Source organism: Amphibalanus amphitrite, unplaced genomic scaffold (assembly GCF_019059575.1).
Source record: "Amphibalanus amphitrite isolate SeventyFive unplaced genomic scaffold, NRLGWU_Aamphi_draft 000531F_arrow, whole genome shotgun sequence".
NCBI lineage: Eukaryota > Metazoa > Arthropoda > Thecostraca > Balanomorpha > Balanidae > Amphibalanus > Amphibalanus amphitrite.
Genome location: NW_024882025.1, coordinates 171,481 through 199,191, shown reverse-complemented (window position 1 = coordinate 199,191; position 27,711 = coordinate 171,481). Strand labels below are relative to the sequence as shown.

Genomic DNA, 27,711 nt, shown 5'->3' with positions numbered 1-27,711 from the left:
GGGAATAGTCCAATACTTGGTAGAAGGAATGAAGCTACCCTACAAAAATTACCGCGTGTAAATCGGTCAAGTGGTTGCTGAGATATAAGCCTCGCAAAAGCGTCCGCACGGCCGGCCGGCCGGCCGGCCGCTCATACTCAGAAATTTCCGTTAATCTAAGGAAAGACTACGCTCGCTTCGCTCGCTCCGTAACCAGACCAGCCGCCAGGCGGCTCTGCTGGTTGGGACGGCGCCGAGGGCGGTCGGCCCGGTCCAATTGCAATGCGAGCCACGAGCTGACAGCCTGACCCCCACCACCGTGCTTCGTGCTGGGGAGGGGGGGTTGGTTGGTTGGTCAGGAGAGCCTCCGGTACATTCTACATGTCGTCACTGCTGAATAGGACTGAGAGATACCTGGGCTACCTGCTCCTAGACCCTACCGTTGAAACTCGATCCCTTGCACTAATAATTGACGTAAACTGGGGTGGATGGTGCCCAGTAGGCAGTAACACCCTATCCTATCTCTTCCTGAAGCCGCGATTCAGACACTCTCCGGGACAAACTCTTACTTCCACTGGGGGCGTATCGATGGTCATTTGTATACGGTAGCCACATATTACAGAGGTTCCTCTAGCCACCCATGGCTCCTGGCGCCATGACCTTCTTTAGCCGACACCGAGTACGGAAAAAACAGCACTATTCCTTTAGCACACAGGTCACAGCACGCACTACCGTCCAGCTCTGGGGACTGGATTTCCGCGCCCAGCCCTATCTCATCTTTCCCCAGAGTTGTGACCTATCCTTCTCTTCAGCATTTCCTCAATCTCATCTTGAACTGGCAACATGAAGCGGTTTAACTGAGCTCAGAAGTTGTTTCGGCTGCTTTGTTTATCCGCACATCTGTGTTGAAGGTAGGGGAAGGCGGGGGAAGCCCGGGCGCGGGGGAAGCCCGGCCACCCCGTTTCCGGCTAAATTATTCACAATAAAATGCTCAACTGTTTGTCCTTTCAGCGTGGCAGCTAAGGTAACGCCAGCAAAAAAGTTAAGGCTGACAAAAATTGCATATTGTTAAAGTTATAGCGTAAAAATGATATTTTAAGGGTTTTTAGCTAAAAAGTGAGATATCTTGCACTGTTAATGTTATACCATACAGTACTAATATTTATACGAATGTTATGTAAGGACCGTTTAAGTGTTTGTAGTAAGGGGTGACGAGGCAGGCTGGCTTAAGTATGACATTTTTTCGAATATCGCTGTTCTAAAATAAAAATTAGCACATTGGGGTAACCCCGGGCGAGTGGCCAAGCTTACCCCCAACCGAGAGCAATGCCACTAAACCACTGTTTTCCATGAGATAATAGGTACTGAGCAGGTTTGGTTTACACCTAGATCAAAGATAAATTTCGAAAATAAACATGTTATCATAGACAAAGCCAGTCATGTCACTTAAGGTCAACTAGGGTCAAACTACGTTTTTGCAGATAACGCGACAGACAATGAAGCTAGAGCTTCAAAAATAGTGTCGTTGTGTTCTTCTTCATCAGCCGAGTCGAATGATATGCAATATGATGCATTAAAGTAAAAAGAAAAATAAATTTTAAGGAATTTTGAAATACACATTTTTTGTCAATTTTGCATCACGATTTTCATCGACCTGTACTGCATATGTAGTAGACGCCAGCTAAAATACCAGTAGTGACATAAACTCTAAGATGTCCAGAGCTAATCAGTACCTTAATATTTCACTTTCCGTTAATATTTGGAAAACACATAATGGTTTCATCAACTCTTTGTAAAGCGCTGGGGAGGTGGCCGGCGTTACCCCTATGCCGGGCTTACCCCAGAAAAATCAACACTTTTTTTAAAACTCGATTTTCTCAACCTTATACTTATTCCACGAAACCGAATTTTTGGGAAAACACGGCCAATGAACTTAGCTAGCTAGCAGGATATCAGCATTTTATACAGCACGTATGGTATGTAATAAAAATGAAAAAGAGCTTACTATGCCGGGCTTCCCCCGGCTTCCCCTATATTGTGCTAAGCACTTGTGTGTCCACAAAACGAACATGATTACATAATTACGTTATCATGCATTTTGCAAGTAATAGGCAACCGTTATATTCCAACGATTCACTTGTGATAATATCAAGCGTTCATTTTTTGTCTGCTTCGATGTTATCTGACTGTCTTAGATCCGCCTAGAAAACGATATATGTTTAAAAACGCATTCCAAAAGAGGTATATGATATCATTAGCGTTTGCAGAACTTAGCTGTTGATATCGGGCGGAGCAGCCCCTCACAGGGCGGTGCACCTGCGCCAATGTGCTCACCTGTTCTCCTCGCTTTGGAGAGGAGCAGGCGGATCTTTTTTAGGACTTGGATGCGAGTAGTTATGTGAGGACCATTCGGTTGTCGCCCACCCACCAGTCGATTTGTCGAGCGTATTTAGCGCAAGCTGGGAGATATTCATAATACTGTGTGAAAAAGGCAAGTTTTCTCACGAGCCATAAACAAAAACCCGAGAGCAGCGGTCCGAGCCGCCTCCTCTGGATTCTGGAAGACGACGCCTGTTCTTCAGCTAATGTTTTTCTACCTCTGCGTTGTTTGCTCTTGGGGTTTTTATTGGAAACCACGGCTTTTCTCCGCTTATGCCATTAGTAACCGGAGAGTTTCTCAAAGCAGCCGGTGGCGTCACGGTGTGTTTCCCTGTGAGAGCGAGATGTGAATGGGGTGGGCAGGGTTGTCCACGAACATCGACTCTGGTGGTGCGGTGCTCTAGCGAAACGTGAGGGTTAGGCTGCCGACAGTCAGAGCGCAACATGCATGACATGGATATTATAAACGGCTGGACCTGCGGCAGCAGCACTATTTTTTGAAAACTTAATTTGTATTACTTGAGCAAGAACCGTGGAAGTAGTTATATGGGTATTTTAAACTGCTTGCGCCTTGCACTATTGCATAATACAAAAACCGTTATCTGATCCGGCCTTTTGCCCTACACCTCACGGTTCACGGTTGGAGTAAAAAGCTGGCGACACTGTCATGTGCCAGCCAGCTGCACCTGCTGCTTGTTCACATGATACATCTGGTGTCAGTGTCGTTCTACGCCCCGCGGGCCCTCTGGTTCGATACGTATGAATGGCTGTTCTCATAGGCGGACCGTATCAGGCCATCAACTCGCCATGCTAACAGCGCAGGATGCCTCCGTACGATGGAACCCAGATAGAGTTCCAGTTATTTAAAAACGCACTTTCACCAGCATTGTTGCAGCGGCAAACCGAACGAAAAGGGACGACCAAATGCAAACAGAGAATGAAAAACGGCTGCAATGGTGGCGGCGAGTCAGTGGGACGGATTGAGCCGATAACGGGTGTTAGTTTAGTTGGAGGCCTTCTGAGTTCATAACAGTCCTTGCGGACGGATGAAATCATAATGTCAATACGTATGCTTAGTTTCATGTTGTGCGCCATGGCCTTTGCACATACTGCTCAACAAATCTCACATCACAACTTTGTGGCGTAAAATGTGGCGTTAGTGACGATCTTATACAAATAAACTGAACACCGTGAGGTGACCTGATATATTTTACACACATTTATAACGGGAACGTCATCAGAGCTTAAGTATTTCGGATACTATTTTCTGCAATGCCTGTCGACCCGATCTAGCAGTGCTCTGTATCTAACCTGACCGGTGACCTCTGCCTGCAGCATGCTGCGCTGATCGGTGGCCCAAACGCCGTCAACTGTCCAATCTGCCACAAAATGTATCTGGGCGGTGCGGCGCTGATGGAGCACATGAAGCACGTGCACAAGGACCCCAACGCCTCGGGCGTGGCCGGTGAGAATCGATCCGTCCCCGCAGCGATTCGCTCTGTCTCTTCGCGGCTAGTGACACCGTGCAAAGTCCTGGTGTGTAGAATTGTTCTCTAAATATTAATTGACATCTTTGGCCCTCATTTTGTCAATGCCTTCGCTTTTTGCATCACTGCTCCTGTCGACGCTTTTCTGTTCGAACTTACATGTCTACTATTTTCTAGGAGCAGTCATGAGCTGACAAACTTGTATTTGCTGTTGTTTTTTCATCAATGACTTTTGGGTTCTTCTTTCTGACCCGCCTTCGTCAAAAGATAACTATCTAATAATGAAATTGGCATTTGAAATTAATTGACTTTTTTTCATTAAATTATTCGGTAGGAATGCCAGACACCTGGACATTCAGAACATAAGGATAAAGACGATGGTTCTTTACCGATCATGAGTGCTATCTTTAGTGCCGTCATTGCTTACCTTTCATCAGTTCGTGAAAGGGGCTCACGACTGCTATGATTATCTTCAAATCATCCGTGCGGTTCTCCCACGGCCCGATAATTTCTGCATATGCTCGCATCATTGGCCACATCATGGCCGTAGCGGCTAGAATGGCTGGCGAAGTCGTGCCACCAGGAATTTAATCAGTTACAGATAAAACTGAAAAGTGGCAGAACGCGCAGCGGTGAATCAGAATAATGCTTGGACTGAAGTAAGAAATCGCTGTTTTCGAGCCGATCGTTCACGTCTGCATTTAATTATTCAAGCATTTAGTGTAAAGATTGCAGTCGTCTTATAATCGTAATTTGCCTCTATAAATCAAACTGACCCGTGCTCTGTCGTCGCAGCTAAGCGTCGGACGCCGAACCACCCGTGTCCAGTGTGCGGCAAGCAGTACGTCAACGAGGGCTCCCTGCGGAAGCACATGGCCACCCACCCGGAGGCTGCCGGGCTGGCGGCGCCCCTGAGGATGTGGCCCTGCTCCGTCTGCCAGGCCGTCTTCACCCACGAGTCCGGTAAGAACGGGGCGGTAACGTAACGTGACGTGACGTGACGTGGCGGTGACGTGCTAGTTCCAGCAAATTGCCAACACAGGGGTGACCGGTGACGGTTCTGATTCGCTGTTGGCTCATGACGAGCTTCGTTCTAATAATCGGTGATACTGTATGCAAGAGCTTAGAACATGCTTTGGATAATTTTACGCATATTTTGCTGGGAGATCCTGCCCTAGAATCCTGGAAGTAGTGAAATGGAATGTAGTTATCCCATTTCTTTTAATAATAAATACGATTTGCGAGAACGTTCAAGCGTTGTCACCGGTAACAGCATGAACAAGATAAATGATTCTGCATTTTACAAGAACGACCCTAGCAATTTCCGTCCAAGCCGCGGCCTGTTCCCAGGAAATGAATTATTAATACAACTGAGGAATTCGCCTGTGGAAATTCGGTACTGTGGATGTAGTCATTGGGGCCTCTAGATAAATCTATTGAATGAAGTTAACGAGGAAGTTTTTCTCTAAAAGGCATGGTGTTGAGGCATGACTCATTATATATTCAGATGTTTAGGATATAGATCGAGCTCGTATGTAACGCACGAATAACATTATTTCGAAAGCAGCCCATAGGTGCACAAACATCGTTCGCCGTCAACCACAGATGTGTCGCACTCCTCTCAGACCACCCATGCAGTGATTCCCCCTTCCTCACGAACCCCCCCCCCCCCGTTTTTTCACAGCGTTCCTGACGCACATGGACCACATGCGGATGGAGCCCAAGCACCAGTTCGCCGCTCAGTACGTCCTCTCTCGGGCCGCTGCCGAGCGGCGAGAACGCGAAACTCTGTTTGCCGCCGCCGCCGCCGCTGCGGCCACCTCCTCCATGGGCATGAGCGGGCACCACATGTTCCCGGCCATGTCCATGGCCAGCATGAACCCGATGAGCTCGTCTCTGATGGCGGCCGTCTCGGCAGCCTCACCCTCTGCCCACTCGGACTCGTCCCGTATCTCCACGCCGGCTGAGCCCAAGCTGGAGCCGCGGCTGGCCGGTGGGAGCTCCGAGATAGACAGGTCGGACTCGATGGCCGTCAGCTCGCGACTGGTAATGCTCAACCGGCTGACGGCGCAGCATCCGGTGGCCATGACCGGGTCACTGACACTGCAGCCGTCTGCTCTTCAGCATCAGCAACATCAGCAGCAGCAGGCGCAGCTGCAGCAGCACCAGCTACAGACGCAGCTCCATCAGCAGCAGCACCAGCAGCAACAGCAGCAACAACAGCAGCACCAACAACAGCAACAGCAGCAACAACAGCACCAACAGCAGCAACAGCACCAACAGCAGCAACAGCAGCAACAACACCAACAGCAACAGCAACAGCAGCAGCAGCAGCAGCACCTCACCCAGCCCGATCAGCCTCAACAACAGCGGCCCGGCGACAGTATGCGCGCCATGATTCAGCAGACCCAGGCCGAGCTGGTGAGGTCGACGCTGAACTCCCAGGCGGAGGGCGCCCGCTCTCTGGATGTGCTCCGCTCGCTGCACGCGCCAGCGAGTGACGCAATGGACGGCGCCATGCGACACCCGGAGCTGCGCATGTTTCCGTCAGAGCTGACCATCCGCTCGCCGCACGAGCTTTACGGCCAGCCGGCGGCGCCGACGGCGGCGGAGGATCCGTTCCGGATGTCGGAGTCCCTGCGGCCGCCGCAAGACCCGCGAGCAGGTCTGGGTGGCTACCTGACCTCCCCACAACAGAACTGAGACAGAGCTGGGCTCCCGTCGAAGTAGTATTGTTCTCAATGCTTCTTTGTCACGCATCCAAAGTCAAGCATCCCAGCAATAAGATCGATATTGTTGCCGCGCTGGCTTCACATCAGGCGTCCGTGGCGACTTAGCTAGAAGAGCTCGCAGCTGATATTGCTGAGTCTATGGTGAACGTCTTGGACGAGGCGTCAGTTAAACGTTCAGTAGCGTCACTCTGATGAACCCAACCAAGGCCAACCACTCGCACTGCCGGACGAAAGGCTCCGGCGATAAACCAAGCTCGAGTTGTCGGCCCTAGGTCGCATGCGATAAAAACTCACGCAATAGCTACCGCCTTCACATGTTCATTACAAAAATCACGAAACATAGTTTGACCAGTGATTTATTTCGTGCATTATGTATTGTGTATGTACCGACGTGTGCAGCAATGTTTTGTACTTTTAATTTATTGCCAGGTGAGGACATTGCATGCATTTTTTGTCAGGCGATATAGCTGAAGTAGCAGGGATAATTTGATTACTGTGCCGCTCATTCACATGTAGGTAGGCACTTAGAAGCACCAATATATTGTAGGCAGACGATGTCGTGAAGAGCGGACTGTGATTTTGTTCTGAGACGGATGTGGCTGCAAAGGAGCTGCATAAGGGTGCAGTAAAGTGGAAGTAAGGTGATAAGCTACTGGATATTCGTCCACAGACATGCGAACTGCAAAGCTCGCATAGGCTTTTCAAGGTTGTGTCTCCTCCAATGAGAGATCAACGGTCGCGTGATGTGGTCATATAATGAATCGATGACTGTTGCGGCTTTGTGATGCGTTATATCATCAGATTGCTCAGAGGGCTTAGTGTGAACCGTTTGACGGGCATGAGTGGACTTGGTATCAGGTATGGAATATGGATAAACTTCAGCTGACGTGAAACGTTTACGACATCCGGTTCTGTCAACTGAGAACAGCCCGGAACCAGGCCAGCTGGTTGGTTATTCTCCTCTCAGACGTTGAAACTGGTCCGAACTCCATCTATATCTAATTTTACTTAAAAATTAGGTATCAGGAAGTCTGGCATATGCGGGGAATGCTTTGTTCCATCCGCTTTACATTAACCAATCATCAACATTTCAAACCAATAAGTTATGGCGAATGAGAGGGGCATAGTGTTGGTTAGCCATACCCCTATGAATTGTATTCCAGTTGGGTTTACGTGTGGGCATTAACAGCCTATCGATCCATTGCTATTGGTTACGATCCCAAGATTCCCGTCAGATTAGAAGTACGGCGCACCGTCTTGCTTGAGTTACGATCAAATGCATTCGACGATCACTTATTTATGAACGTGCGTGATTGAACGACGCGGATGCCTATGAAGAAAAACTTTTTTTTTGTCTGTCGTTTTCATCTGCCCATCTTCTATCACGATTGTGATGCTTGAGAGGGAGATAAGCTTTGTATTTGCGATAGACTGGTCCCAAACCGAAGCGCCTTAGATTGTGTTGTGTATAGATGCGTCGCTTATGAGTCCGAAAATACACTCCATTGTAGATTGATGATCGGTTTTGCAAGAAGTGAAATGATAGATTTTGAAGTTTGAAGTAACAGACTCTGTCTTACCGGTCTTGGTCCTCGATCATCGGAGACATGTTTACTGATGGGCTTTATTGGTTCGTGATACATATCAGTGCTGCACGACGCCATCGCCTCTAGCTTGAGCTTGCATGATCTTCCAAAGACATCACTGCGGGTCGGCAGCTGGGCTGAAGTCAGGTCACAGGGTTTTACGACCACTTGCCGGTGCGGCTCGCCGAACATTAGGTGCATCCCCTGCATGACACTAAACGAAATAAGCCTGTCATAAAAGATTCCTTGTGTAATCGTTGCTTACATTGCTGGGGCATTACCGTTTCACCCAGGCCAGATTGTTTGCTTTTGGTTAGAAAAGGCCTTATTTTAGACATTGTTTAGCTAAGGAAAATGGCATACTGATGCTTGAAATTTCTTTCAGACGAACAGATTAATGGTTAATGTATCTTTTTGGCAAGGAAGACATGATGATACCTAAAACGTGTTAACCCGGCCGGGCCCGGGGGGTAGTCCCAACCACCGCAGCCCGGGGGGGGGGCGTTTTTCGCCCCCCTGTCTAACTCCGTAAATAAGGGAGCTACGGAAACAAAAGTGATACCAAACGAAAGGTCCTTACGAGACGATTCGAAACCACCTAAACTTTTTGACCTTAGGTCAATTTTCAAGGTCAGAGGTCAAGGTCAAAGACAAAAACCGGCATATGTGTAGTGATCCCAAAGCAAGCCTTCTAGAGGACGGCAGGTTGCATCAAACCGGCAAAATTGGGTGTCAAACGAAAGAAGAGAATCTGAGGATTCCGAAAATGTGCTCAAAATCAAAGGTCAAGGTCAAGGTCACGCTCAAAATTGACCTCAAATTTGGCAATTTTTCGCATATCTTGCGTGCTAACTTCCAAGATGTTTTGAAATGTTTTGAGGCTTATCAGTTCCCTATTTGTGGTTCATCTTACGATACAAGGCTGCTCAAAGGTCAAGGTCACAGAAGAGTATCCCTGCTAGAGGCTATTTCACTGATTCAAGTTAGTAATAATAAATAAGACAAATTTGTCATCCGGAAGCTCTAAATGAAGGCTTAGAGGAAAATAGATGACAGATTCGTGATCAACGGGTACAAATCCATCATATACGACCTTTCATGTGTCAAGGTCAACCAGAGGTCATTCGAGGTCACATGAGGTCAACATAAAACTTGACCTTTTCCAAACAAAATACATTTCATTCGACGCGGCTTGACGAGGCGAATGCGATGGTACCACTGCCGTAGCTCTAGGATCATTTTTGTCGAAGTTATTTGCGAAAAACTAAAACCACATTTCGGGGTCGTTGACCTGACCTCTGACCTCAGGTCACCAAAACTATTTTTCTATTTTTCTCTAGGTCAAATGATACACAACCGTGTCCGCAATTTGTCTTTATCTCTAAAACTCTATTTTAGCAGCTATTTGAAGTTTGCGTCTATGACGCCGAAGTTTGCCGTGCAGGGGTCTAGAAAAATGGACCTTGTGACGTCATCAAGGGGGCTAGGTCCAAATTTTTTGCTTCAGAAGATGTCAAATTGATGGGAGAAAAGGTACTGAAAGTTTTGCTTTCCTATCCCTAAGCGTTCGGGAGCTATCGCAAATATTCGCCGGGGGGGGGGGGGGGGCGAAAAACGCCCCCCCCCCGGCCCGCGAGGGTTAATGATATCACAATGACCTATCAAAGATTCGAAGTTTGGGGAGTAGTGCTGCCACCTACAGGCAGACATGAATCACTATTAGTTCGATACTCGCATCAGAGGCAAATTCACCCGAAGGGTGCGGATATTATTGAATGCTGTCGCCAAACCATGATTGAGTGATATTGCTGGTTTTAGCGGCATTGTGACGCAAACAGACCATGTTTCACGCTCATATAAACTTTTCAGCCTAAACACAACGCAGCTTTCGATTATGCAGTGAGACGTCGATATTTTCACTTTATCCAAAAACTTCAAGGACGTTAATCAGGGGTCAAACTTTTTACGAATTTTTCATTTTTCTCGACGGATTCGGAATCAGCATGAAAAAATGCATCAGAATCGAGGCTTGGAGCGGTGATTCCGCGTACTTTGCCAAAAAATGGCCACCGCCCACCCTACTCTTCATGAATGCTAAAAAGCGAGCGGAAACAAAGCGGAAACAGGATAGTAGGTTCGCATGGTGTGACTAGCGTAGGAAAACTCGCCCAATAGATGGCAGTAGTAAAACGCCTGCAGGTAGTCTGTACCGCAGTGCACCACTGCCACTTTGACAAATCGTCATAATATCACTCATGTTAAAATACTTTTATCTAAAGATACATTGGAAAAATGCAATTGGAACTCAAAAATTTGGTGGTAAGGAGTTTAGGTCAGTATCTTGAAAAGAAACTTTAAGTGTTTTGCGCTAAATTGCTCTACTTTATTTTAGCGACGGCATTTTTTGCTTCTCATCTGCGATTGCGCCAGTTTTCGTCGCGGAGTGATGTTTACGTTCGTTACGTTCAGTCAGTTTCCGCCCCGCAACTGCTCCACACCCAGCTCGTTTCCTGCTCCCGGGGCCGGTTTGATTTCTGGTTAGATTCCTGTGCTGATAGGTTACGCCATGTCTGACCGATTTTACCGGCTACGCCCCCGCGTTCCCTAACCATTCTGCGCACCATGGCCTTGGGACTGTGACCTCTTACTTCTCAGCAGCGGTGGCAGTGGGGTGCGGGGAAGTTGCTCGAACAGGAAAAGGACGCTGAAGCTGGGGACAAACGACTGAAGTTGAACTGCTGCTGGATATAAGTGCATTGAATTTGTTACCTGCTTGGTTGTTAATTAGAGGTAGGTATTTCAAATTGTGTTGGTCAATTACTGGCAGGCCAGCCCACGCCCAATCCTGGGCCCAATCTTACCAAATTCCGTGAATGCGCATTCATGGCATTTGGGCGGCGTTCGATGTCTCCTGGACGGCAAAGATTCTTTGCTGTCCGGCCAATCTCGTCCAAGGTCAGCGGGGGCTCGGCTGCGGTTATGAAACGTGATTGGCCGGACGGCGTAGAATCTTCGCCGTCCGAGAGACATCGAACGCGGGGTTGGTATTTGGTAACATTCAAAACTATTCCACATTCACTTATTCTTTCGTTTAGGCAACATTCATAATCATTCGCACTATCAAAATCATTGGACAACATTAGGCTGGATGTAATGAAAAAGGATATCTTTGATATCAGTGCCGTGAACTGCAGCCAGTGCTAGGTACCAAATCCTATTCACGGCATTGGTAAGATTGGGCCCTGATCAATGTTGATGCTCATTCATCATATTTTCAGAAGCCTGTAATGAGTGTGACAGTAAATTCATTCTTACAATATCAATTCGTATTCATGTGGTTTTGAGCCTCAATGACCTTGACCATTTCAACGGTGCATTACATGAAGAAATTTATATTGGCAGGGAATGGTGCTTAAGTTGCAAGGTGCATGTAAAGGAGTTCTGGCATCATTACCTACCATGCGTGTAGAACTTGTGAAATAATCATAGTTAATCATCACAAACACTTACCTTGTGGCAAAATCGATGAAAATGATAATATTTAAGCTAACATTGTATCATTGCTTTAGCTCAATGCCAATGGGATGGGCTGTGGTATTAACTGGGTAATTTGCCAGCTGGCGCCGTATGATGGTGCTAGCAGAGCTGGTTATATATCAATGCTAGATATACAAGACTAAATATCTATGCATTGATTTGTTTATTAGTGCATTTTTACATGTTTATGTTACTACCATGCTTAAATCCAATTGTCAATGGCTATCGTACGTTGCCAGATGGCCAGCCAGATGATGCAATCCAGATATTACTAAGGCCCAATGGTAGTTTGTTTTAAAATTACTGCACCACAATTGTATTGAAACAAGTTTTCAAGAACAGAAATAAATATTACTTCCACCATAATGCAAGTAACATTATAGGCTCAAACAAACCTTGTAAAATCTTGCAAGTTTTCATGAATTCTGCTCTCTTAAAAACCTCTCATTCTATACAGCCCTAAAAGATACATGGGTTTCCACTTTCCAAGCAGTGCCACTGATGAAACCTCCATTGAAGTCCAGAAGCTTACCTAGTTCCTGATGCTTGATCATGCCAACTGTTCATACATATCTCTTCTTAGTTGGATGGCTTAGACCTCAGTCACATGCTGGGCTGGATGAATATCAATCCTATTTAGTTTTTGGGACCTCCTTCCAGGATAAAAAAGCTGTTCTGTGCTGGTCAAGCACTGCTAGAGATTTTTGGAGCTGCTAGCTTTTATCCCGGCAGTTGCTGGGGTATTTCGCCACCCACCGTTTGCTGGGGGGGGGGGGGGGGGGGGGCGTTAACCCTCGCATGTGTGCGGCGTTTGCCAGCTTCTAATGTGTAGGGGGGGGGGGTCGGTTGGACCCCCCCCCCTTGCCGTTTGGCCCCTGATCGAGCTAGAGCTTCGCGGAAAAAACGAGCGTGTTGCCCGTGACGAGAGGAAGCCGGTGATACCCAATTTTAAGGTCCTAGGTCATTGGTTGACCTTCCAGGTCAGGTCAATGACCCAAAGTCGGGAAAATCGGGACCTGTTAGAAAGTCGTAAAGTGTGGCTGCTAAGGGGTTTTTCGGGGTGCTGATCACGAATATCGTGTTAGTTTTGATCACAGATGATGTCTTGAAGCATTTAGACCAGGTCGGGTCAGGTCAGGTCAGGTCAACCAGTAGGCGTCGTGACGGGTATTCGTAGTACGTGTCAACCGCCTCTGACAGCTTCGTAACATGTTACGAAGTCACCAAAACTACTTCGTAAATGTTCAAATGGTTGCTAAATTCGAATTCAGCTCCAAAAACTAGCCTAGAAACATGTAAAACTCGAAAAAGTGACCCGAGGTCACCCGAGGTCACCAAAGGTCATTGACCTGACCTGACCTTCAGGTGACCTTGACACACACGGGAGTAACATCAAATCACATGTTGGAACGTTTGAAACCACGAAAAGCTTGCAAACACGCGGCTAGTGCGAGCCGACATACGCGAAATCGCGATTCCGGCCAAACATGGTCTCGGAAAAGAGGTCACAGGTCAAAGGTCATTTGGGTCAGGGTCATGAAATTTTCAAGGTAGGTGTAAAATTGATCAATGCGAGGGCACTGAAAGTTTCGTCGCGATCGGCCGCTTTTTACGCGAGTTATTCGCGAAAAACCATGGGGGGGGGGGGGGTCCATCCGACCCCCCCCCCCTACACATGCGAGGGTTAAACGCCCCCAGCCGATAACTCGAGAACCAATAGGCGCAGCGAAACGCACGAGGCGGCAAACGAAAGAACGCGACGAGACGCTTCAGATGAGTACTTTAAAGTTGAATTTTGAGGTCACAGGTCGGGTCAAGGTCAGGTCAAACACCTGAAATCGGGCTTTCAGTAGCATGGACTTCAGGACTTCGCAATGGGAGCCTCTCGTCATAAACTCTGTCAAAACGGTGCACAATCCATCATATAAGGCCTACAAGAGTGTCAGCTCCATGTAGGGGTCAGTCAAGCATAGGTCAGGGTCAAGGTCAGGTCAACCGGGTAGGCACATATCCCCGAAAATCAAAACTGATATTCGCAGCCCGTGACACATGTTTTATGGGTAATTTGGGGCGTAGAACACGATGGTGACATTCATTTTATCATATGTGACGTGTTTGGCTCAAAAAGTTCAATTTAAGAAATGCATGTATCATGGTCATGAAGTAGTCACGAGAAATTGCCAAGATTCAGTTCAAGATTTTGGAAAATGCAGAACGATAATCAATAATCGAAGATAGCCATTTGATTGTTCATGGTATTGGCAGTCTAATGGCGTTTACTGCATGTCTGTATGTCTGTTCTGTGATTTTATATGATTTTTTGAACATATGCCGTTTTTGGTCGAAAACTCAGAAATCATGACGTCACTAAAACCTCGATATCTCAAAAAATTTTCGGACCGATTTTTTTGAAACGTTGTCACAATAAACTTCAATCAATTCCCTACAGGTACCCAAAATTTGGCGCGCCTGCGGCGCGCCGTTTTTATGCTATGGCCCGGCGAAAAAAGTGGGGGCGTTTAACGCCCCCCCCCCAGCAACTCGCGGGTTATGTCACAGTTTATGAATTTGGATGCATTACCTGCATATTAACATTCATGAGCAGCCCACAGTTGGCAGATATGGGAATTGCTGCTCATGATGTGACTGATGCTAAGTGGATCATGCAGCTGGCACCTGGCTACCTGTCATGGTTGGAACTTGTTTCAAATATTCCCTTAGAAATGCCCCAGTTGTGTAATAACTGTTACATAGTTAATAAGTCACTGAAGCTTAAGCTGTCTCCAAAATTTCTACATCTCAATGAAGTTTTTATGTCTATATTTCTCCAAAAGCACTCCAAAAGGTGTTGTCTCTTAAGTGACACTTGAAGGAACTGGTAGGGATGCTACAAATTCTTCCTCTGACATGTCAAATGGCTTGAGTTATAGCTAGTTGCTGCTAGTGCCTAGTGGTCGTTCTTATTTGGGCACCTATGTATAATGTGTCATATTGAAATAAAAAAAACCAGTTTTTTGTTAGCTATTTGAAACTTGATACACTGCTCTTCATCTCAGTATTTATACTGTTTTGCTTATGATTTTGCTCGCCTCGCTACTTCCAGGAAGTAGCAGCAAATGCCTATCGTCACCTGACGCAGTGGGCATTTGATACCACTGTTTCCATTTCAGGCCCTGTGTAGGGTAGGGACTGGCAAAAGTCGCCATGCAGCGCGCCCTGATGAACCGGAGGGCGACCTCCTCCCTCGACGCACAGCGCATCGAGTTTGAGAAGGCTCAGGTGCGTATTGTCTGGATTGAGAAGGCTAAGCTGTTTGTGGTATGCACAGTGACCTAGAAACTCCATGTATTACGCACGCGGCCGACCATCGCGATTTGTTTCGTCAGAGCAGGACCAAGGTGTCGTAACTGAGTGGCATACTATGAGATAGCTGCAATCAACGATAGTAGCTCGTTTTATGACCGCTGATAAGATAGTCAAAGGCATAACAAAGTGTGCGTTGATAATATCAACTTGATATGTGTGATAGGCTGGCATTGTCAGCTCCGGGTGTTACGACTCTTTGCTGCTCGATCTCAGCATCTCAGCCAGAGCCGGTGTGGCTGCCGCGTTTTCTCGGTCCCGTATAATTGCAGATGAGACATTTATCGTACGATACGTCATCTGTTGAGCAATCGCCTTTGCTATGTGGTTCTAATGGTTGTCCCGGTGGTCGGCTTTGCTGGCTGCTAATTTATCGTGCCAGTGCCATCTCTCCGCCCCGAGTATCATTTCCTGGCCCACGTTTCTTTCCCCCTCAATCTACACCGTTCTGTCGGTCAACCGCTGACAATTGACATGCTTACATGCTTTCATATTGTCTCCCGCTCTACAGATGCAGCACTTCTCCAAGGCGACCAGCTCGCAGGAGCTGCCCGTTAAAACCAAGCACGTGCGTGGTCTGATTATCGGCACGCACCACGAGCGGTCGGCGCACACGTTCTGGTCACTGGCTGAGCGGATACCACTGCAGGACCACCCGATCACGTGCTGGAAATTCTGCCACGTGCTGCACAAACTGCTGCGAGAGGGCTACCGCAGCACGGTCCGGGACACCTTCAACCGGCGAGAGATGCTGCGCGAACTGGCCGGCTTCTGGGTGAGAGCGAGGGGGATTGCTGGGGGGAACAATGCTCGTTTACCAGTATTGCTCATGACCCTCCTTTGTCATGCAGAAGTCGTTCAAAAAGATAACAACTGACAGTGACCTGGCCGCTCGGATTATTTGACTAACGAGTCATACAAGTGCTTATTCATTGCCTAACCATGCATTTCCGATCATGTTTTTATCGTATGCTGAACGAGGAGATATAATGACAATTTTGTCGTTGATTTGATATTGCGTTATCTTTCTCCATATAATGCACCCGGTCCTGCTCATTGTCATTGGTACTACTGACTTGGTGAATGCCGATCGATGCTCCCTTATTCCGTTCGCTCTCCCGTCGTGACACCTGGCCCGCTCCGTTCTCAGGGCCATCTCCCGGACGCCTACGGAAAGCTGATCGAAAGCTACATCCAGGTGCTGCTGGCAAAGCTGCGCTTTCACGGAAAGTACGCCGGCTTTCCGGGCACGCTATCACTGAGCGACGACGACCTGGAGAAAATGGGCGAGAACGACCCCAACAGCTACTTTGAGATGGCCGTGGATATTCTGGATTACCTGGAGGCCATCGTCAATATGCAAACTGCTGGTTAGTGCAGCTGAGGGGGATGAGAGCTGAATGGCTCGGAAACGGGGAACAGTGGCTTTCGATGTGTGCCGATACTCGTAATGTCAATGAACGCAGAATGTACTGAGCTTTAGACGTTCTCTAGAAATTCTCATTTTACTTATTCTTTAGGTCGGTTTCCTCAATACCATGCCCATGTTTCGTAATTTTCTAGTATCGCAATAGACGACAAACTCACCACCGACTGTCTGGACTATAGTCTATCGCGACGGTACTGTACGTCCGGTGCGGCATGCCTTCCCTTCCGGTCGGGGTCACAGCCCGCCAACCCCCGTGTTACCGTCACCGTTACCCTCAGCCGTGACGGCCGCGGTGCCGCGCCGGCCGTGCATGGGCGCACGCCCGTGGCTTCCAGCCGTCTGTGGTATACGCGTCTGTGGCGAACCGGTAAACGGACGTCTGGATATGTCCGACATGACTCCGCGGATGGACTCTGATCTGATATCCCACTTTCTGAAAGTGTTTGACCCCATGAACTGTCTCTCTCTAACGCACCCTTAGCAGTTTCCCTGTGACTGCCTGTCGTCGTTCTGACCCACCTTCGTGCTTCCCAACAGCATTCTGAGCGCTGGTTGTGTGAATCACGACTCCCTGTCCCTGTCGCCGCTCTAGACTTACCCGCCTGGCCTATTCTTTCCGGCAGTGTTTGGCTCTCTGGACATGTCCCGTTCGTCGTCGATGACCAAGGAGGGCCAGTGTCGGCTGGCGCCGCTCATACCCTGCATTCAGGACTCGATCGCTCTCTACAACCACGCCATGAAGATCATGTTCCGACTACACTCACGTGAGATTCCGACGACGGACCGATGGGTGATGAGCATGACACTTAACCGGGACAATGACCACTAGACGGTGACCTTGACGTCCTGTGACACAAGCAGTGACGGCTGTAAATGACCGTGACGTGAAGCTGTGACGCTGGCGTATGTTGCCTTCGACTGTCATTCCTCATGGGACCTTGTCATATTTACGTCTGACTGTCCTGCGTCATCTCTGTCTTCCTCGTTACGTTTGAACTGACCAGGCTGCTTTACTAAATGTCTCCGTCTCCCTTATATGGACTATGGCGGTCCTACGTGGTTGCGTCAACTGGCAATATCGCAATCTCAGCTAATTCGATACACTGTGATAGGTTGTTGACTTTCGTCGTAATCTATGTTCGATCGTGACTTATTGAACAAAAGACTATCATGTGAGGTTTTGATAGCGGGGTGATAGCAGGGTGATAAGTGGCTGAGGTGCGTCCGGATGACACACTGCGCGGTATTGTTGACGTTCGTCACGACCTGTGTTTCGTTATGACATATTTAACCATGACAAATTGAATCGATAACCGATAAGGTGTCGATAACCGACTAGGAAATGCCGCTACTCATAGTCAGATTGGGGGAGTATGGGTGTTCCCAAGATCGTCAGCCATTGTTTATCTCGGGAGGGTGGAAGTGACTCAGCTAACCTCTGACGCATCCCAAGCGTTCTGTTTGACCCTGATCTGAAGCTGCTGCGCGATACTCCATCCCACCATCCGTCGGACGTTCTGACTGAGTTCTGTTCTCGCTGCCGTCAGTTCTTCCGCCGGATCTACTATCGGGGCACAGACAGCGCTTCAACAAGCTGTTCACGGCGCTCAAACAGTTCTACGCCAAGTCGGCCAACCTGCAGTACTTCAAGACGCTCATCCAGGTGCCCCAGCTGCCCGATGTGAGTGGAGTGTGCTACACAACTTCTGCAGCTGTATGGGTGCCTAGTGAAAGCCTAGGCTAGGTAGTGGCTCCTAAAGGGCTTGATGTGTTTTGGCAGAATCGATCGGCACGAAACTCCATTGTTAATTGTTTCATTTACTTCAGCAATATCCTAAGCGCTGACGTCAACGATCGGTGTTAACCCTAGAACGCCTGGGGGGGTGTATCAACCCCCCCCCCCTGAGGTTTTTTTTCGAAGTGCACGCTAAACGGCTTGTCGTATCGGGCTGAAATTTTCAATACCCTCTGGGGCAACCTTTGCGCATCTTTTGCCGAAAAAAATTGATCGGGTCATGTCAGGTCACGGAGTTATGACGTCATAAGAGGTACAGCCTCCGGCCGGATTTTCACAAACTGAGTGCCAACGCCCGAGGTTTCCTGCCGGTGGTACGGACTTCACTCAATATACCCTGGTACGGACATCGGTTGATGGATCGTGATGAAACTTCCCATGCATGTTGGGGCAAGTATTGGCTATCATATGGTATAAGAAATTTGACCGGGTCAGGTCAGGTCACGGAGCTATGACGTCACAAGAGGAACAGCGTCCGGTACTATTTTTGAAAAGCGCCCGAACCACTATTTTGCTAATTCTTGTCACCTCAATGGGAATATGCAGCAATATTAGCTTCTATAGGGAGCAAATGGACCTCCCAAATCCAAAAATACAATCAGATTTCAAAAATTTAAATTTTGATTTTTCGAATTTCTGCCGCCGACTGTGACCTTGCCGACTTCCGGCGCTCCCAACGCGCCATTTTTAGAGCTAGGGAAACGAAATACATACCAAACGATAGAGAATTGATCAAGGAACACGATAGTGAAGGTTTCAAGTCGATATATCCCACCGTTTTGCCGCAATCGCCGCCGAAAGTTGAAAAAAGTCTATTTTTCCGAAAATTTGACCTTTGACCGGTCAAAAGTAGGTCAAATGTTGACCTAGGACCAAAAAATATACCACCAATCGCGAGATCTCGTTGAGAGCAATCCGTTGGTTTTTTCCGCTAAGCTCTACGACCTTCCGTTTCGAAACGCCAGGGGGGGGGGGTCGTAACAACCCCCCCCCCCTGGTCGTTCGTGTTATGAGAAATGGCCTGGTCGTGCGAGGGTTAAGCGTTTACCGACGCCCTTTGCCATTGAATGGTTATATATTCTGCGGTTGGTATGCGTATTTCGTCCTGTGTTATCCTTCTCCAATACAGGCATCGAATCTAACTCCATCGGTCTCTAAGTTTTGGGTTCCATGACAACTGAACCAGTGACAAATGAACCAGTGACACAGCTGAACCAGGACAACTGAACCAGTGACAACTGAACCAGTGACAGCTGAACCAGTGACAACTGAACCAGTGACAACTGAACCAGTGACAACTGAACCAGTATGACAACTGAACCAGTGACGACTGAACCAGTGACAACTGAACCAGTGACAACTGAACCAGTGACAACTGAACCAGTGACAACTGAACCAGTGACAACTGAACCAGTATGACAACTGAACCAGTGACAACTGAACCAGTGACAACTGAACCAGTGACAACTGAACCAGTGACAACTGAACCAGTGACAACTGAACCAGTGACAACTGAACCAGTGACAACTGAACCAGTGACAACTGAACCAGTGACAACTGAACCAGTGACAACTGAACCACGTGACAACTGAACCACTAACCAGTAGCCCAGCAAGCAATTTTACTCCGGGCCCAAGCAGGCTGAAGTGCGGCTTGCCCGAGATTTTTAGTCGGGCTAAAGTCGGCTAGCGCTTGGACCTAGCGCTTGGACGCCTAAAGTCGGCCAGCGCTTGGGCTAAAGACTAAAGTCGGCGTATGACACAAAAACGCCGTCTAAAGCCCATGCTCTGCCGGAGGTATGCCATCTGGGCCTCTCGGCGAGCTCAGGACAGCCGTTGTTTAGCCCTAGTTGTGCGACGTTAGGCGTAAGCCCGATGTAAGCCCGAGCAGTGAATCCATTTATATACCGGAGATTCCTCTGGGCCCAGGCGGGCTGAACTCTGCCAAGCCCACGTTGCGTGCCCTGTCTGTCCCGAGTTAGGCCATCAAAGTGAATATTGTTTATACGTTGCTAACTATTCGGGCGTCCCAGGTGGGCGTAACGGTTACCACACCAGTTCGCGACCACCAGGCTCTGTCAGCCCTGTCAGCCGTCGTACGGCTCTCGGCTCAACTAATGTCGGACGGTGCTCTCGGCTCAACTAACTAATGCTCTCGGACGGACACTAATAGATCAGACACAGATCAATTGGCAGACCGGCAGATTGGCACAGACCGTCCATCCAGCCACGCGCTACCTTATACCTATACAGCGCAGTACGACAGTTGTCCACTGGTTCAGTTGTCCGCTGGTTCAGTTGTCCGCTGGTTCAGTTGTCCGCTGGTTCAGTTGTCCACTGGTTCAGTTGCCATACTGGTTCAGTTGTCCACTGGTTCAGTTGTCACTGGTTCAAGTGTCACTGGTTCAGTTGTCATACTGGTTCAGTTGTCACTGGTTCAGTTGTCACTGGTTCAGTTGTCACTGGTTCAGTTGTCACTGGTTCAGTTGTCACTGGTTCAATTGTGTACTGGTTCAGTTGTCCACTGGTTCAGTTGTCCACTGGTGCAGTTGTCCACTGGTTCAGTTCTCACTGGTTCAGTTCTCACTGGTTCAGTTGTCACTGGTTCAGTTGTCGCTGGTTCAGTTGTCGCTGGTTCAGTTGTCACTGGTTCAGTTGTCGCTGGTTCAGTTGTCACTGGCTCAGTTGTCACTGGCTCAGATGTCCCTGGTTCAGTTTTACTGGTTCAGTTGTCCCTGGTTCAGTTGTCCCTGGTTCAGTTGTCACTGGTTCAGTTGTCTGCCTACCAAGTTTTGTCCGTACCGATAGTGTGTATTCCGTCCGTTGGGCGGCGCCACTGACGGCCACCCTCACTCTCTGCAGAGTCCACCGAACTTTTTCCGTTCGTGCCAGCGCAGCGACCAGGTGGAGGCGGCCGTCATCCTACCAGAGGAGGAGGAGGAGGAGGTCGACCTGCTGGTCGACATGTCAGACACCGCCAGCACCGTCGACAGGTGCGGGGAGCGACAGGGCGACGGGGCATCAGCGGGGTGACTATAAGCGTTTTGATGTTGTAAAGGACGGTTGGACGGTTATAGGGATCAGGAGCACGGAAAGGACGAATGGGGGAAATGGAGGTCAGGGGCTGGGATTTGGCTGGGAAATTTTGCCGGCATGTAGTAGATTACGTTGATTTGCACAGAATTGCCGGCCTGGCAAGGTTTCCTTGCGTTTAGCTGACTGCAGCAAGGTAAGGCTGGATCAAGGTTGTATATTCCAACCCGGACGATAATATTATGGCCCGTCTTCCTGTGTATGTTTTCAACCAGCGATGCGTTTCCATATGTCGGTGCCTCCGGCTGGTATGTGCTGACTCCCGTCGACTCCCTTCTCCAGCCGTCTGGTGACCCCGCTGGACGTGGTTGACGAGCCGCCCCCGCCGCCGCCCCCGCCGCGGCCGGACGTCGAGGAGCAGCTGCGGCACCAGCTGCTGGCGCGGCAGCAGGAGGCAGCTGCCCTGCGCAGCCGCGCCGAGCAGCTGGAGATGCAGCTGGCCGAGCGCGAGAGTCTGCTGCTGGCCGAACAGGAGAGTCGCGCCGAGCTGGCGGCGCGACTGGCCGCCGGCGAGCGCACGGCCGCCGCCGCCGCCGCCCAGGCCGGCCGGGCCGCCGAGGAGAAGTTCCAGAAGATGAAGGGTGTCTACCAGCAGCTGCGCGAGGAGCATATTCGGCTGATCCGGAAAAAGGCGGAGGTGGACCAGCAGGTACTGGCGCAACAGGAGGCGCGCCAGAGGGCAGAGTCGGCGCACAGCGCGCTACAGGAGCAGCTGAGCAGCGTCTCGGAGCAGCGCTCTGTGGCAGAGGAGCAGCTGCAGCGGTCCGAGGCGCGCTCCGCCGAGCTGGCCAATCTGCAGGTCAGGAGGCGCGGCGGGGAGGGAGAGGAGGGGATGGATAGGACGGTGGGGGAATCATTGAGGCGGGGCAGCAACAGTAAGGGATGGGCTGGGTTAGGGGACTGGAAGAGTTATGTCAGGGGAAACGCGGCGCCCGGCCGGTCAAAGCAGAAGGGATTCGTGGCAGGGAGGGGAAGTAAGACATGGAAACCGTGTGGTCTGGTTCTTAGCTTTATTTGCGCAGTTTATATTAGTTTTACTTCTTGTATCGCCCTTGTGCTTCTTACCAGTTACCATGACCAGACGTGACCATGCTTTATGGCGCGACTCCACGGGTGCCTCGTCTAGAGCCATGTCAATACTAGAGAGAGACACCCCTCCCCGTTGCGTGCCCTGACCGCCTTCTTTCCCCCGCAGTCTGAGCTGCAGTCGTCACGCAGTCGATGTGCAGAGCTGGAAGCCGAGCTGCAGGTACAGACCACTCAGGCGCGCCTGTCTCAGGTGGACAGCGACGAGCAGCAGGCGCGCTGCCGGCAGCTGCAGACTGAGCTGGAGGCTGAGAGACAGCGGCACCGGCAGCTCAGCGATCAGCGGGCGGCCGCGGAACTCGGTAAAGGGGTGGGGTATTGGTGGGATGGGTGAATTAGTGGGACGGGGGGGGGGGGCGGTAACCCGCCTAGTTACCAATTAAAATAGCAACGGCATGTATTCTACAGTTTTTTCCTGGGTTGGCGTATTCGTAGTCAAATTGCTAAACAAAAAATCGGTTATGCTATATGTCCACTCATTGACGAGTTTTCGATAATGCAACGACCTTGGGCTGTCAGTTGACTACTCTGATTGTATAGAGAGTTGGAGACCTAATGGTTACCTCACCTGACCGTGTGGTGACCCCGTCTGACCTTTCCCGTGACCTCCGCCAGGTGACGCCGTCTCCACGGCCGAGCAGATGGTCCAGGGAGCCCTGGACGAGTGCGACAACCCCATGTTCTCCGCCGTCACCTGCACGCCAGGTGAGAAATGGGGTCGGGCTCTGGGAGCGCCGGCGAGAGCGTGCTGGTGTTTTGCATAGATATCTGGAATTTAGCCCGCATGTAATGATGGAACATCTGGGATTATTGGTCCAGAGCATATCAGTTTGCCGCTCGATGATCTTGACGTAGTCTTTCTTAGAAAACCAGCTCAACCTTTATTCTGTCGGTATGTTTTCTCATGTTTGAAGTAAATTTGACAATCAGCTCCTGGCGTACCCGAACAGACTCTCACTCGCCTGAATCCAGCCTCGCGCGGACCCTCGCTGATCCTCACTGACTCTGACTAACCCTCACTGCCTCTCCCGCAGAGTACCTGCTGAGTCTGGTACCGGCGCTGGAGGCGTGCCTGCCCCCGCTGGCCGCCTCCCCCGAGACACTGACCCCGGAGCAGCGCGGAAAGATGCTGATGTTTGCCCACCTGACGGCTCAGTTCCTGCTGCACGGCCGGGCCACGTCCAGTACCAGTCCCAACATTCAGCTGGGAGAAGGTACGAAATAGTCCCAACATTCAGCTGGGAGAAGGTACGAAATAGTCCCAACATACAGCTGGGAGAAGGTACGAAATAGTCCCAACTTACAGCTGGGAGAAGGTAAGGACCGACCAGTCCCAACATACGGCTGGGAGAAGGTACGGTCTGCTGTACAGTGGGGAAAATAGAACTAGCAGTCAAACGTTTTCTGAACTCTGAAGAACTTTGCATTGCAGATGAAGTCCGATTAATTCATTCAGCATTCTTCCTTATCTCATTTAGGTGCGGACCGTTGTGGAAGCCATGTTTCAACAACTATCTAGTTGGCCAGGGGGATATAGAACAACGCGGCTCTGACTGCTGCTCTTCAATCTGTTACCGCTGATGTCCCTACTTAGTCATGTTGACTCGTCGACGGCTAAACCCCCTCGCCCTCCCCAGAGATGTGGTCGGCGTGCGGCGGCGTAGCTACCGCCACCCTGCAGCTGCTCTCCGCCTGCCGGTCGGCGGCCGACCGCGGCCCGCAGGCGGGCGCCGTGCGCTCCGAGCTGGCCCGGCTGGCCGAGCTCACCCGGCGAGTGACGGACTCGCTGCAGGCGGTTAGTGCCGAACAGATCGCCTCCATGGTGGAACAGGAAATGTCGGCCATGGACAGCGCCATCGAGGCCGCCGCCGCGCGGATACAGGTACGGGAGAGAGAGGACGCTATGTCCTTTGAAAGTCGGGGGGGGGGGGGGCAGGGAGGAAAGGAAGGGGTAAAGGGCACAAATTGATAGGAGAAAGAAAAGCAAGGTGGCCGGGCTCTGAGTTCAAGGAAGTGGAAGAAAGGGGAGTGAGGCCGGGTGCGACAGAACGTTGGAAGGGGACGTGCTATGGTGAGACGAAGTTGGGGTCAACAACTTTCAGATCCATCCTAGTTCATGTTGCTAACTTGATTGCTGCTGCTACGTCATCCGACGTGCGCCGCGTTCTTCACGGATCTGGAACAGCAGCCTGTTTGCAACTCTCTGATAATCCCCTACCTGCACCTCCACAGGAGATTCTGACGGCGTCCCGGTCGGCCGACTCGGGTCTGAAGCTGGAGGTCAGCGAGAAGATCCTCGACTCGTGCACGGGTCTGATGCGCGCAGTCAAACTACTGGTACAGCGCAGTCGGGACCTCCAGGCGGAGATCATCGCCCAGGGCAAGGTAAGGGATCGGGGAGTCACGGAAAGGACAAGGGGAGTACGGGGAGCGTCGCTGGGTGCAGAGTCAGAGGCTGGAGACCGCACTAGAGCATCACCAGTTGCAGAGTCTAATGGCTTGGGGAGTGCCTTTGATGGCTGTTGGCAAGGAAGGGACATTAGGGTTTAGGAGTATCGCTTGAAGCGAGCAGAAGAGGACGCACCATTGGTGGTACACCTTGCGCAGTTGGCGAAGAACGTCAGTTGTCGGCTGTCGCTTCTATCAAACGCTGACCCCTTCCGCAGAACCGGCCAGGCTTACCGTGCTGTTCTCTGCCCGTGCCACCGTCAAGCCAGGCCTTTGTGCGTCTCTCTGTGCCGCACGGTGTCATAATTGACCTTTCTCAGTGAGTACAGTTTGGCGTTCTCGCCATGTCCTCGCTCCTGTCCCGTCTCTGTCTATATCTCCCCGCTGACCATTCCCGTCTCTGCCGTCTATCAGGGCACGGCGTCACCGACCGAGTTCTACAAGCGAAACCATCGCTGGACCGAGGGACTCATCTCGGCCGCCAAGGCAGTCGGACTGGGCGCCAAGTCGCTGCTGTACGTATCTCTGGGGAGTACCAGGCACGGGTGAACAGCGTATGCTGGACATCGTTTGTCGTTTAGATCAGTTTGAGGGCCTCTCCACATTGAACGTGGATATTGGGGACGAGTTTGACGGGATGCGCCTAACTCGATTTTCGAGTTCGAATTTAGATAGTCGAATTTAGGTGTTATAGAATAGTCATAAAATACAGCGCACCAAAGAGCAATTTGCGTGTTATATGAACCCCACCGGCTAGTGTGTTGAGCCTGTGCCCGCCACCCAGCAGTCAGCCAGCCTCGCAGTACCCGTGCCCTTGCCCCGCTTGCATCCCGCCCCTGTACCAGCAGCTATCCACCAACCACCCCGCACCGCCCATAGGGACGCCGCTGACCGGCTGGTGAGTGGTAACGGCAAGTTCGAGGAGCTGATCGTGGTGACACACGAGATCGCCGCTTCCAGCGCCCAGCTCGTCATCGCATCAAAGGTCAAAGGTGAGCAACACCAGCGCCCAGCTTTTAAATGGTGAGAAACTTACTCTTTAGTGATAGTGACAGTGCCTGATGTCAAAGGTGAGTAACTCAAGGACCCAGCCTCGCATCTTAGTTATTCGTTTTCATCGGATTCATTCAAAATGCGTCTTCTTGTGCCCCGGTGTGTGACTGTGTGTAACTCTAACCGCCAATGTGACCCTACCCACGGTCTGACCCCGTGTCCCGTCCCGCAGCCGACCGGCACAGCCAGAACCTGGCCAACCTGGGCCAGGCGTCGCGCGGAGTCTCTGAGGCCACCGGTTCTGTGGTGGCCACCGCCAAATCCTGCATGGAGCTGGTCGAGGACAAAGGTACGAGCAAATGCTGCTGCATCGGGCCGGGCCTCATGGGACTGTGTGATGATCATCGCGGTTGGGTTGACTCCTCGCATACAGTCGTTTGAAGACATGCTGATAATCAAATGATGACCCGGCTCCCCTCTTTGTGTTGCTGGTAATTATAAAGTGATGCAGGTCGAGCCCCTAGTTGCCGGCCGCCTTCGTTACAGGAGAATGACACCCTATAAGGATCAATCACTGCAGCAGTATTTAGCGTTGGTGATCTAACATAATGTTTATACCTTCTTACAATCCAGTGGACTCCAAGATCTGTACTGCCCGTGACCTGACCTTTTACCACTTTTCTCTCCCCACAGCGGCGCTGGACTTCAGTAACCTGTCGCTACACCAGGCCAAACGTCAGGAGATGGAGGCGCAGGTGCGGGTCCTGGAGCTGGAGGCCCAGCTGCAGCGGGCCCGGGTGCACGTGTCCGCTCTGCGCAAACAGCACTACCAGCTGGCTGGCGAGCTGGAGGGATGGGAGGAGGTGGACTCACCGCCGCTCTAGGACCGCCCGCCGGCCGCTGACTGGTCTCAGGGGACGGGCGCACGGGGCGACAGCAACGAAACCTGCAGGGCGGCGAGCTTGGTGGGCGTGTGATCGAGTGTATGTGTGTGAGAGGCGAGCGGCAGCGGGGGCGGACGCGGCACACGGGACTCGGCGGGGAGACACTGGGCGGGAGAGCTCAGTCTAAGCAACAAGAGCGGAAACCAACGAAGTCATGTCCAGATCCTGGGTTCTGCTGTAAGTGATGAAACGCTTCGGATCTCGTCTGTCCCGAGACGATATAATACGAGCCGCGGCTGACTACAATATACGATGTCACACTGCTCCGGATAATACGATATGACGTCACGGCACGTTATGACGTCATTCACTGCCGCCGCTCGCGTTATTCCGTAGCGCGTCGCTCTCTCGCCCGCCGCCGCCGCATGAAGCTAACTATGCTGTTACGAATTGTATTTTTCTGCGTGCGTTTTCGCATATTTTGCTGCACCGGTACGTGGCAGCGCTGACACTTTGATATATACTTGCCTTTGATAGTCTATTCTTGACCGCACGCAAATCGTGAGCGAGCCGCCGCGCCGCTCTGACGCTTGGTATTGATGTACGTTAGCTGTAGTTTTGTTGATAGCTGTGACGCGACTCGGCGTAGAGGGGCCGACTCCGCGCGGCTGCGTTCGTCAGGATCTTCCAGAAACGGTCCTGCAGTTACTGTCTACTTATGCGCACCGGTCGACAACGTGGCATTGTATTTTATGCAGGAGGCTTATCTGTATACGTTCAGCAGTGATAGTGTTATGTCAGTGCATGTGGAAAATAAAGCGTATCTGAGAGGATTTTCGACTGCTTATGACCAAGTTCGATGTCTTCGTGAAGAGTTGGGCGTTTTGATGTTGCCTGGCCGTCAAAAGTCAAGCGACTGCC

The 27,711-nt window shown here is 50.5% G+C and overlaps 2 protein-coding genes across 4 annotated transcripts in view; both read left to right on the top strand.

Annotated features, from left to right (window-relative positions):
• LOC122393343 (zinc finger protein rotund-like) overlaps positions 1–7,792 on the top strand; it is a 63,887-nt gene extending 56,095 nt beyond the window's left edge. For both annotated transcript variants that reach the window (XM_043389278.1, XM_043389277.1), the window contains 3 exons: positions 3,694–3,823; positions 4,641–4,808; positions 5,530–7,792. In XM_043389278.1, coding sequence (XP_043245213.1) covers positions 3,694–3,823; positions 4,641–4,808; positions 5,530–6,548 — 1,317 coding nt within the window. In that variant the 3' untranslated portion in view covers positions 6,549–7,792. The remainder of the gene's footprint in view (positions 1–3,693; positions 3,824–4,640; positions 4,809–5,529) is intronic.
• A 2,812-nt stretch (positions 7,793–10,604) lies between these two features.
• Positions 10,605–27,627, top strand: LOC122393342 (huntingtin-interacting protein 1-like). 2 transcript variants are annotated; one of them, XM_043389275.1, is made up of 17 exons: positions 10,605–10,953; positions 14,871–14,979; positions 15,575–15,838; positions 16,214–16,433; positions 17,116–17,256; positions 18,040–18,173; positions 21,149–21,279; positions 21,662–22,178; positions 22,575–22,767; positions 23,081–23,170; positions 23,500–23,679; positions 24,103–24,347; positions 24,698–24,850; positions 25,328–25,428; positions 25,793–25,905; positions 26,139–26,255; positions 26,600–27,627. In XM_043389275.1, exons 2-17 carry the CDS (start codon positions 14,905–14,907, stop codon positions 26,788–26,790), a joined length of 2,865 nt encoding a protein of 954 aa, XP_043245210.1. In that variant the 5' UTR covers positions 10,605–10,953; positions 14,871–14,904; the 3' UTR covers positions 26,791–27,627. The 2 variants fall into 2 exon arrangements, with proteins under 2 accessions (XP_043245210.1, XP_043245211.1); XM_043389276.1 differs by having other exon boundaries at positions 10,705–10,721.
• Positions 27,628–27,711: the final 84 nt, after the last annotated feature.

Excerpts from the sequence above, each read along its gene's own strand:
- LOC122393342 (XM_043389275.1), top strand. The coding sequence starts at position 14,905 with ATGCAGCGCGCCCTGATGAACCGGAGGGCGACCTCCTCCCTCGACGCA. Across the intron at positions 14,980-15,574 it reads TCGAGTTTGAGAAGGCTCAG|ATGCAGCACTTCTCCAAGGC; the intron begins GTGCGTATTGTC and ends CCCGCTCTACAG. Across the intron at positions 24,851-25,327 it reads AGATCATCGCCCAGGGCAAG|GGCACGGCGTCACCGACCGA; the intron begins GTAAGGGATCGG and ends GCCGTCTATCAG.